This window comes from Haliaeetus albicilla, chromosome 22, assembly GCF_947461875.1.
Source record: "Haliaeetus albicilla chromosome 22, bHalAlb1.1, whole genome shotgun sequence".
NCBI lineage: Eukaryota > Metazoa > Chordata > Aves > Accipitriformes > Accipitridae > Haliaeetus > Haliaeetus albicilla.
Genome location: NC_091504.1, coordinates 14041461 through 14053582, shown reverse-complemented (window position 1 = coordinate 14053582; position 12122 = coordinate 14041461). Strand labels below are relative to the sequence as shown.

Sequence of the window (12122 nt, the reverse complement as noted above, 5' to 3'; positions counted from 1 at the left end):
CCTATTTGTTTACAGTTTATTGTCGTTTCAGACCTAACTTGCTATAGGTCTTTAGTTCGTCACCATATAAATAATGCAACCAAAAAGTTAACAGGGTAACGATGTGGTTGGTGCTAATACAGTGTTTTGTATAATAATATATAATAATATGTTCTGTAGTAATATATGATAAAAATACTTAATATATTATTTTTAAAAATATTATTATGCATGAATATTATTAATAATAACAAGTACTGGGAAGGAATGGATTCAGGGTTCTCATCTTTATCTTGGTGTATCCATTCATCTTTCTTACCAAAAGCAGGGTTTTTTTCCTGCTTTGCTCATTTTTCATTCTGAGCCACAAGGTAATAGCTCACAACTTTTTCATTTTTCATAATATGCAGGGATGACTTCTCTCATCTTCCATAACATACAGGGTTAATACTCAATGCAATTTGCTTATTCACATTATTAACACATAGGTGAAGCATGAGCTTGAGACTACTTTGAAGGTCAATAAGGAAGATGTTCTCAGCTTTCTAGGGGGATATCAGGACAAATCCAGTGAGGCAGATTTTAGACATCTTTTACACATGGATGTGACACATTCATTCCAGGTATTGGTGGTTTTCATTTATGGCATTTTATTTTTTATGTCTTAGTGGCTGCCTTACTGCATTGTCTTTAGAATTATAATTGTTTTATGCTTGTAAACTTTCTAGTTAAATGAAGTCCTGGCCCTGACAAAGATCCTAGGTATCTCAGCAGATCAAATCATAATCTGTATCAATAATGTCTTGTAAGAAACACACTGACCTTTCGCCTTCATACTCTTTTTACTGCATTTGATTTATTTTTCAGTGTCTTTGGGTAAAATTGGTAAAATTTTATACACACATTTACTTTTACGCATCCTCTACTTCATGCTAAAAGTTTAGATTCAAATCACATGAGGCAATTGATGGGAATGCAGTGATTATGTTTACATTTTACTTTGTCAAATAGCTTGAGTTTCCACAAGCAGTGGGCCTAAGTGGGGAGCTGTTTTCCAGGCAGACTAAACTGGAACACTTTGACTACAGTGTGAGTGTAAAAGCCATCATCAACAAGAACATGTCTTCACAGGTCAGTTTCTTGATTATTATAGTCTAGTTGCTTGAACTTGTGGCTTTTGCAGTTCATACACTCAGACCTGTGTTGAGTCTCTGGGAGCTCTTTAATTTTGTGCTATAAATTGCTTTGCAACTACTTTCAAGCATGGGAACACAAATGTATGTGTATACTACAAAGTTGGTCAACTCATATGGAATTCAATGAGTGTAGTGGACAGATGTAAATTGTTAGGGAAACAGTTAACTTTTTATGGTTAGAGTTTGTTCTGGCTAGATGGGTACATGCAGTTGGAGTGGGTGGCTTGTGTTTTGGCTGAAATTCAGAAAACTCTGAAAGTCAAGTTAAATTGTACTTAAAATTCAACGTAGTTCATAATTTTTTTGCTGAAAGGTCTAGAATGGTGACAGGCTTGTATGCAAAATCAGGTGTCATCTGTAGCTTTTATTACCAACTCAGAAGGTTCTTTCTCTAGGATTAACTTTGTCCTGTGTGGCGGGTTGAGATAAAGGCAGGGAGATCACTTATCCCTTACCTTCATGGACAAAATGGACTCAACTTGGGCAAAATTAATTTATTGCCAAATAAAAATAGAGTTAGATGGTGAGAAACAAAGATGAAAGCTAAAAAAATCTTTCCCCCTCCCCCAGCCTTTTCCCAGGCCCAGCTTCTTGTCTGCAGTCTTATTCCTCAAACTGATGTTTCAGTATTCTGTATTATGATTTGGGATCCTTGATGTCCTGTTTTTCTTTTCTCTATGTGTAGGCCCAGGCAGCCCTAAAGAGTTATGGTGAGAGCAATTTCAATGGCTCTCTTTATCTTCATTCCAATGGAAGAGACATGCTGATGCTGGAGGTTGATATGAACAATGAAAACAGAAAGAATGCCAGAGTTGTCGAATTGAGGGCTTTCCTCCATCAGACAATCCTGACAAACCCAGAATCAGTACAGTTCCAGCTCATGGGCAAAATATTTCCATCAAGGTAGAGAAATTAGAATCTTGGTTAAGAGGAGCTGAAGAGTGTTCTGTGATACTTATTTAAATGTAACTGCTTTCATATAGCTGCAGCAGAAGGCACTGAGCAAATGCCATTTCATGCATTTTCCCTGTTACTGAAATACTTTTGCTCTTTATATTTCATAAGTTGGTGTAATAAGTTATGTTAATGTGTTCTAGTTGCTTTCTTAGGACTTTGTATAGAGATAACTTGAATGAATGGGTTGTACTGTTATATTGGTTTTAGATAAGCAGTTGGTTTTTTCCCCCATTGTTTGTCCTCTCAGAAGTAAGGAACTAATATTTACAAGCTATGCCAGTCAAAGGCGGCATGTCCCAGTGTTAAAGTTTTATTGAGTATTGTGGAAAGCTCTGAGGTGGCAGGGGTAGAAAATAGAAATTTGGCCCTCCCAAGTTTCAGCTGTCTTCCAGCTGATTTTTCAGATTTCACAAATACAAAAGTGTGCAGTGAAGGAGTTGATGGTTTTGTAGCAGTCTCAGTGTTTAGCAGTTTATGAGTTGGATTGGGGTGAGGAGAAGGAGGAGACAGAATTAAAGAAATCAGAAGTTATTACAATTTAGTTGAAGCTCATTAGATTTACTAGTAAAAGAAAAAAAAAGAAGATAAAATATTCAAGAAAGATATTTCATGTGTTTCTGCAGCTTACTTGTAGTTCTGGGCTTCCAATAATATGTTCATTTGTTTAAATACCAGGGTAGACTGTAACAGAGCAATTTATTGCAGCTCACTTCACAGAAAGTAAAACAGAACACTTAAAATTTCTGGAATGACAATTTTTTTTAGGATATATTTTACAGGGAGAAAAGAGAGAAAAATAAAAGATTGAATACTTTTGGGGAATTGGTAAAAAGATGCAGTCTATACAGACCTCAGTTGCTGACTGATGAAATGAATCTTACATCCCTGAATTATTTAGTTCAATTCTTCCCATCAAGTGGATTTTCAATGAGTTTTTATTCATCAATCTTGCAAGAGGGTTCCAATTTCTAGGAAGGATGTCTAACAGTATGAAAATATGATTGCCTCACTTACAGGTATTTTGTGTAGTATACTTGAGTCTAGAAAGTCAGACATTTCAATGGAGAGTTTGTTGAAGACAATGTGAAAATTGAGTCTCAGTCTTATACCGGGAACACTGAAAATTGAGTTTCTTGTTGCTCCAGCAGGTTTCCCTAAAAAGCTGTGCTGTGTTTCTCCAACACTGTTCAACTCAGGGCCAAGATACAAAGAAATAATTGTTGGTTCATTTACCAAACTCAAATGGTGGTGACATTTAGAATTATTGTTTAAGCTGAATTCTCAATGCTGCTTTTGATAGAATCATAGAATCATTTAGGCTGGAAAAGACCTTCAAGATCATTGAGTCCAACCATTAACCATGCCCACTAAACCATGTCCTGAAGTACCCTGTCCACTCGCTTTTTGAATATCTCCAGGGATGGTGACTCAACCACTTCCCTGGGCAGCCCATTCCAATGTTTGACAACCTTCTCAGTACAAAATTTTTTCCTAATATCTAACCTAAATCTCCCTTGCCTCAACTTGAGGCCATTTCCTCTTGTCCTATCTCCAGCCACCTGACAGAAGAGACCAACCCCCACCTCACTACAACCCCCTTTCAGGTAGTTGTAAATCAGCACTGAAGAGAGATTTCATATTGTGACAAAGAAGAGTTCATTTCCAACTCTATCTAACTCTGTCCATCTCTATCTTTTTCTTTTATTAGGGGTCATAACAAAAGCATCCAAGAAATTGGAAGAAAAATCAGTCTGCCAGTCTGTGAGGCTTTACTGAGTAGTTTTACTGACTAGTTTTATAAACATCTGGTGAATATCATGTATTTATTGCAAAGCATCCGATTCACTGATTCACAACACTGGAACAAGTGCCAAGAAAGTCTGTGGAGTCTCCATACTTAGAGATACTCAAACCTGACCACATGTGCTCCTGAGCACCAGGCTGTCATTGATCCTACTTTGAGTGAGAGGAGGGTTGTCTCAACAATCATGAATTAAGCATAATAATATCTTACTAGCAATTTTTATCTCTGTCTTTTTAGACTTCTGATATCTTCTGAGGTGAAGCTTAATGAAAACAGGCTTCACATGGATTTCACGGGAGCCAGGGAGCAGAAAGCTGGTTTTGTTTTGTCCCTAAATGGAAGAGTCCACCACACATTTGCTGGATTAAAGGCCATACCTCATCTTCTTTCTCTGAGTGGATTACTGAAGTGCAAAAACAACATTCATGATGGTACTTTTTTATTTTGTGTTTTGCTGCTAAGTCTGCAGCTGTCTAAGGAGGCTTCTTAATTTTAACGTATTCCTTACTGAACTGCATATAATGCAGAAGAGAGTATTTACCATGCAAAATAAACTGTTGGTCATTGGGTTGAAACTACTTTTTAGTGAACTAATATAGTTTGATAATTTTCATATTTTCATTGATTGAAGGAAATAGCAAGTGGCATCTTTCCTGTGCAGGTCTTCTGAAATGGAGGGTGTGGGGGGTGATGGGGTGTGACTTGAGGCTCTTACTCTTCTGAATAGCTCCATGGGTGGACTGCAGAGCTCCAGAGGGATTGTTTAGCCTGGAGTTACACAAGTAATAGGTCATAGTCCCTCGGTAAATTTTCCTTCAGAAGGCAATGCAGTGTAGTCCATGGCCTAAAGGCACAAGCATCTTCGTGAATAAAAAGGAACAGCTGCCAAAAGTACTATTATGTAATTTGTTTTAAACACAAGACACTTCTGCTCGTAGATAAACTCTCTCAACAATAAACTGATTCACTCTTTAGATTAGGCTAAATTATCATTATAATAAATGGAAATTCTTTTGCTTCTTCTTAGTATTAAATTAATGGTAGATTTATATGTTGCTTACAAAATTCTGGCTATTTCGGTCCCAAAGGACTCGCTCCATGGTAATTGTTTCTCCTTGTTACAGGTAACATCAATGTGATGGTCAACAAAACACTGTATGGACTCCGTCTCAGGAACAGAAATGTGTTTGGGAATGCCACTGTACACAATATCACTTTTGCCATGTTTCAGAATGGCAGTCAGGCAGTCCCAATGGAGGCAAAACTGAAAGGACACCTGGAGCTGAGTAAAGAGATGAAAAGGGGGCTAGCTAGCTTCCAGGTGGATGAGAAAGCCCTTTCTGTAGATTTTTCCAATATCATGAGTCATGGGCACAGCAGAGTCAGTGGGACTTTCACACATAATATCAGCTTTTTAAAAAATGCAGGTATGAGGAAAACTCTGACTTGATGGTGTGGTGTAACAAGGTGTCAAGGTGAATTTATCTAAAAGAGTGCAGACAGTGGAAATAGATGAGGTGCATTTGCTTACACCAGAACAAAATGTGATCTAGTCTTAGCAACATTCTTTTTAATATTGTTGAGAAAATACAATAAGATGGATACAAAACTATTTAAAAACTCTTTGAACTGCTTCAGAGTAAATTATTTCTGTCTTGTACATCTGTATTCCTGCATGCTGATCAGTTCCTCTAAGCATATTTTTATGCCTGTTTTGATTTGGGTCAGAATTGATACTTTGGGAGTCATTGAATAAATCACACTGAAGACTGAAATATGCCAACTGTTGTTTTCTAAGCAAAACCAAGGGTTTTCATGAGCTGAAGTTACCAATAATTTTGAATGGGTAAATTGCCTTTGTCCCTTTGGACTGAAGAAATCCGTTTTGAAACTTTCTAACAGCTGACTCCTGGAGTTGGACACAATACCCATTGATAGATATCCTTTATTAAAAAAAGAAAAATCCTTGACTTCCAAAGTGCATGCCACATTTTAATTTAACAGTCCTTTTTTAATAGGATTCTCATATGGTAGGTAATGTTCTTTACTGTAAATATCAGTAAGTACAGCTAACTGGATGGTCGCACTTTAAAAAAAGATCTTTTTCTTATGAAAAACTATAGAAGCTTCTTTTAATCCGTAATACACCTTTTCTGTATTTTACAATGACAACCCAGAAGTATTGTGTTGATTTTACTTCCTTCCCTGTCAATAGGATTGCCCTTGGATGGCATTCTTAATGCCATGTGTGACCATGGCAGAAGAAATCACACCATTACTATAGCCTTACAGAGTGGCAGTGAAAGGATTACTGCTGTGTTTGGAGGTCACAGACTGTCCACAGAGCCTCCTAAATCCCAGCTATCTGTGAGTTTAAAGCACAACATCTCAAAGATAAAGAAACACGGGATCCCTTTTATTGTGGAAGCTGCTGGATATTATGAGGTAAGGAGAGTTCTGCCTGTGATTATTTAATTTCTGGCAGAACCGTTTCTAATAACTGTAGGTTATTCCTGTGCACTTTATTCCAAAAGCATCTGCATTTTTGAGATGTGCTAAATGACTATGTGAAAGAAATGTATTTTCTGGCTTCTTGTCCTACTGTGTATCTGTCATCTGAAGTCATGGAGCTGAATCTAGACTAAATGAGATGCTACATTCAGTTCTCATTTAAGTGAAGTGCTTTGCTGCATAGCAACAGGAGTCTTGTCCAATTTTATTTTTCCCATATAAATGGGAAGTGGACAGGCAGGCCTAATGTATGTAGCCATCACGTAAGTGTCAGTGAGCCTAAGTACTATATTGCATTTGGTACTGGATTTAACTAGTTCTGAGGTCATCCTTAGGATGTCTGCTAAAGAGTGGAAGAGTGTTTAGCATGGCTTTCCGTTTGGAAATATCTACCCACAGAAGCGTCACGGATCATGTTTCCTGGTACAGTGTTGCTTGGCCAACTCTTCTCTCTATCTGCATTTCTGCTATAGATCTGTGAATAAAGTATAGCTCTTTTGCATCTCAAATGATCCTTCCATAAAAGAAGGGTTCAAATATTTTGCTTGTTCTAACATATGCTGTCAGGCTCAAGTCACTAACATACTGATATTTGTGGTTGGTTCAGCCACTGTGGTATAGTGACACACAGAGCTATGCAGAGGAAGAATTCTATACAGTTCCCCTTGCCCTGCTTACTAGTAGTTTCACTGCTTTAATCGTGTATGCCTTAGGACTCAAATCCTCCAGGGTACTGATTGCTCTCAATGTGTTTTGGAGCCAGAAGGAATTACTGGTACGTAGCATTTGGAAGGTCTAGCATAACAGGAAAATCTGTATTTGAAATGAAGCCGCTTTGATGAATTTGCACTTTTATTTTACCAGTGCTGCTACCCTGACACAGGCTGTGATGTTTTAAGCATGATGAAACAGACTGCCTTTGCCAGTTGTTGCTGGGATGTTTCTTTTCATGATTTGGTTTCTTCTGTGCATAGAATTTCACCAGAAAGATTGCTGCAGGGATAACAACCACAGTGGAGATGGAACAGCTCAAAATTGAAATAGAGAAGAAAACCACTGGCAGTGCTATGGAAATCTCTCTTTCACTTCACCATGATGTGGGAGGATTAACTGAAATTGTTCCACGTGTACTAGAGGTTAGCAGAAATCCTACTATATAGTGTATTTGATGCAGCTTTCTGCTCTGCATTCTCAATTGTTCAGATTTACTGCTTGACAGCAAGCTAGCAGGCCAGAAGGGAGAGAGATTTTTACCAAACAAGGCCAGTACAGAAAGCCTAAAATTTTTTTGCTTAGCAATAAAGAGGAGGTTTTGTGGTGGGTAACAAAACATTTAGGTTATGAAACTGGAGTGGGTGCTTGCCCAGGCACAATAGCATGCAGTCCCAGCTTTTCCTTCTTGCTAAAGCAGAGTTTGCAGGTGGATCACGTGGCTGTTTGTGGGTGCAGTGGTATTGACAGTAGAGTGAATAATAATGGCAGTAGTTTTCATACAGCCAACAGCACTCCACAAGGACTTCACTTTCTGCAACAGGGGACACAGCTGATGGCATTTGAAATACTGAATGTCTGCTTGTGACACTGGTATTTTCTATGCCAAACATAAGAAATACCACTATCTCCTGTCAAAATCAAAAGCCAGAGTGTCAAAAATAGTTCTGTCTAGCAAGCAACTGTTTCCTACTGTTTGGAGATATTCTTCTGTCTTTATGCTGATAATATTTTGGTATGATAATGCAAGATTAGAGACATAATTTAGCCTCAGATTCACTAAACTGTTTATCTTTTTGAAACTGATCTCTAACTTTTAATCTTAAGGCTGTTTTAGTATCTTCATGCTTTTTATCCTGAAAGCAGCCTTTTAGCTCGTTCCTTTGTATTTTAGTCCTCTCTGCTTTTCTTCGTGCTCTGAATGTGCTTTGTTTATAATGCCAACAGGTTGCTTGCAGTGGAGAATCTGCTAACAAACAACTTTCTGGCCTTTGCAATGGAGCAATTAGATTTCATCATTTTGAGGTACTGGCTTCATTTATAAACTCTGCTGTCAACAATACACTGTCTTAACTATCACTAAGTGGATCTAAGTACTGAAAGGTGTCAGAGATGTAGAAATGGATTTGAGTTAGCTGGAAGTTTTGCATACACTTTCAGATATTTTCACTCCCTTAGTATGGGTTCAAACAGACCAGATTACTGCTCCAGCGTGGGTCCCCCGCAGGGTCACAAGTTGTCGTGGTTTAACCCCAGCCAGCAACTAAGCACCACGCAGCCGCTCACTCACTCCCCCCCATCCAGTGGGATGGGGGAGAAAATCAGGAAAAGAAGTAAAACTCCTGGGTTGAGATAAGAACGATTTAATAGAACAGAAAAGAAGAGACTAATAATGATAATGATAACCCTAATAAAATGACAACAGTAGTAATAAAAGGATTGAAATGTACAAATGATGCACAGGGCAATCGCTCACCACCCGCCGACCGACACCCAGCCAGTCCCCAAGTGGCGAAAAACCCTGCCCCCCCCCACTTCCCAGTTCCTAAACTAGATGGGACGTCACATGGTATGGAATACACTGTTGGCCAGTTTGGGTCAGGTGCCCTGGCTGGGCATGAGAAGCTGAAAAATCCTTGACTGTAGTCTAAACACTACTGAGCAACAACTGAAAACATCAGTGTTATCAACATTCTTCACATACTGAACTCAAAACATAGCACTGTACCAGCTGCTAGGAAGACAGCTAACTACATCCCAGCTGAAACCAGGACACAAGTCCTGCCAGAAAACCTGCTCCAGTGTGGGCTTCTCTCTCCAGGGGTCCACAGATCCTGTTAGGAGCCTGCTCCAGCACGGGCTTCCCAGGGGGTCACAGCCTCCTTTGGGCACCCACCTGCTCTGGCGTGGGGTCCTCCCCGAGCTGCAGGTGGAGATCTGCTCCACCGTGGACCTCCCTGGGCTGCAGGGGGACAGCCTGCCTCACCATGGTCTTCCCCACGGGCTGCAGGGGAATCTCTGCTCCAGCACCTGGAGCATCTCCTCCCCCTCCTTCTGCACTGACCTTGGTGTCCGCAGGGTTGCTTCTCTCACATATTCTCACTCCTTTCTTCCACTGCAGTTTCTGTCACGTGGGGTTTTTTTTCCCTTCTTAAATATGTTCTTCCAGAGGCGCTACCACCGTCGCTGATGGGCTCAGCCTTGGCCAGCGGTGGGTCCATCTTGGAGCCGGCTGGCATCGGCTGTGTTGGACATGGGGAAAGCTTCTAGCAGCTTCTTACAGAAGCCACCCCTGTCGCCCCTCTGCTACCAAAACCTTGCCACACAAACCCAATACACATGAGTACAATATGTATAACACTTGTCGCTCCTGCTGAGGTGTGAGGGGAATTGAAGACATTGTCATAGTGCTAGAGCTCTATCTACTTATAGTAAAACCAGAAGTGATGATAGTAAAAGCAATAGCAGTTGATTTTTCTGATACTAGTAATTGTTTGAACAGAATTGTGGAGTTGGGGTTTTTCTTCTGTTATTTTTATTATGGAACTCTAAAATAAAGATTTTAGGCCATGTCTCCGTGTGTTTAGGAGCTTATAAATATGTTGGACGATTACAAAATGGTGTCAGGGTAGTAGGGAAATAGTTCTCTTTTAATAACATGAGCATTTAAAAACAGTATATGGCCTGACAGGAAAACAAACTTAACAGTTTTTCCTGTAATTTTTCAGACTCCAGCAAGAGTTTCAGTGAATGGGTCAATGTTTACCAGCAACTTTACTGTCGTCTTCTTTGGACACGTTTCTTTTCATGACGTGTTTGCCTGCCTGCAACTCCATGCCACCACTAACATCCAGCCTCATGTAGAAATTGCCTTCCAGCATTCTTTGCCTTCGCTTCAGTCTCTGGGAATTGCCAGAGAGAACCAAGTGAAGGTGTCAGCCATGAGAAATGAGAAGTATAAGGCCATGCTTGGTATTGTCCTTGGGCCTTGCAGTTTAAAAGCTGATGGAGAAGTGAGCCTGGCAAGCAATGAAACAGATACAGAATGGGTACTTACTTTTAGAAACAAGTGCGTCAGTCTAGAGGTAAGCCTGGATTGTTTTCTGTATGGCATTATAGTCTGTGTATTTCAGATCATTACGAGTCATAGAGAACTATCTCCTGACGCTATGGAAAGGACAGTTTTGGTCATTAAAGTTGTTCTGGCAGAGCAATGAGTCAGAGCACTTGCAGAGGGAGTGTATTTGAAGATGAGAGTTTGGAGTAATGCAATGGTAGATGTTACTGCTGTTGCCATAAAATAGTTGCTTAATTATAGCTTTTTAATTAGAATAAACTTTCATCCTAGAATCTAATGAAAAGCAAGTCTTTTCTGTTTGAAATTTTGAGGTTTTCTTTGGGGTTACAAACTTTTTCTTCTACAGTACTTATGAAAAGGTTGTTGTAGGGCTTTTTTTTCCCCCATGCAATTTATTTATAATTTCTTTTTCTCTTGTTTCACTGAGAAATTTCTGATTTCTTTGTGAAATAAGCTCTCTTGTATGGTCCTTTCCAAAAGCATATTGGTTCAGAAAGAAGAAATGCTTTCTCATTAATTAGAAAGAAATTAGGAAGACAGTTACTTTACCCTGTGGGCTTTAAATAGTATAATCTTTTCTGTTGCAGAGGATGGGATTGCCTCATGCTGTAGCCTTCGAGGGCTCATTTCAACAGAACATCTGCAACGTTGGCTTGTTAATGAACCTCCAGTGTGATGGCAGAACAGTTGATGTGCAGATAGACACTTCCTGCGAACACAAATATACAGCCCAAGGGATGCTCAGGCATTCAGTTCACTGGCTGAGTCAGCTTGGGCTGCCTTTTGAAAACTCTCTCCTGTTGTCTGCAGCCGCAGACTCCACCACTGAGGGCATTTTGTTGCTGCAGGCTGGGAAGTGCAAATTTAAGGCTAGAGGAGACCTCTTTATTCAGAATAAAGCTGAATGGACACTGGAAACAGAAACAGAATGTCAGCTTCTGCAGGTAGCTCTCAGAGGCTTTTGAAGAGAGATTTGGTATCTAATGCAGGCCATATAGGCTTTTAGCTAAAATAACAATGTTTGAGTGTTGGAAAGCTGCTCTAAAGACACAACGGTCTTACAGCATTAGGCAAAGAATGTGTCTAATGTATCCCGTTAATAGGTGTTCTCTGTAGATAGAGATTATTAGTTCAGTCTTTGCTGCTTGTTGCCTTTGCAGATCAAGACTGCCCTCTAAGGCTGAACAGCAGTTTTAGTTTGAACTATTTGTCAAAAAATACATTCTCTGGTCTGTCTTTTTTATCAAAGTAGAAGCTGTGAAATTTCCTTGGTTTTTCCATCTAGCCTCACTGACTACATTAGAAAGAATGACTATTGTGAATTTAGGGTTTTTTTCCAGATATTCATAGGCATTTATGTTTTGCTTTTAACTCCTCAGTTTTAATTCCCTCAACTACTAAGTAGCAATATATAAACAAAAATTACAGAAAACTGTGCGTCACCCATAGTGAAGAGGGAATGCAAGCCACTTAAAATATTTAAGAGTAGAATTTTCAGTGTTTTTACAAATACTTTGAAAGAATGAGAGGGAACATTTCATTTGGGATGTCGCACAAGACAAGCTTGAAGTTTTAGTATTAAAAAAAAAAGAAACCTTATGACACC

At 39.3% G+C, this 12122-nt stretch overlaps 1 protein-coding gene across 2 annotated transcripts in view; it reads left to right on the top strand.

Moving 5' to 3' along the window:
- The window catches only part of LOC104321762 (uncharacterized), a 100453-nt gene that overhangs the window by 51251 nt on the left and 37080 nt on the right, over positions 1-12122 (top strand). For both annotated transcript variants that reach the window (XM_069809950.1, XM_069809951.1), the window contains 10 exons: positions 468-602; positions 991-1110; positions 1861-2078; positions 4174-4367; positions 5061-5363; positions 6152-6381; positions 7422-7583; positions 8386-8463; positions 10167-10523; positions 11104-11460. In XM_069809950.1, coding sequence (XP_069666051.1) covers positions 468-602; positions 991-1110; positions 1861-2078; positions 4174-4367; positions 5061-5363; positions 6152-6381; positions 7422-7583; positions 8386-8463; positions 10167-10523; positions 11104-11460 — 2154 coding nt within the window. The remainder of the gene's footprint in view (positions 1-467; positions 603-990; positions 1111-1860; positions 2079-4173; positions 4368-5060; positions 5364-6151; positions 6382-7421; positions 7584-8385; positions 8464-10166; positions 10524-11103; positions 11461-12122) is intronic.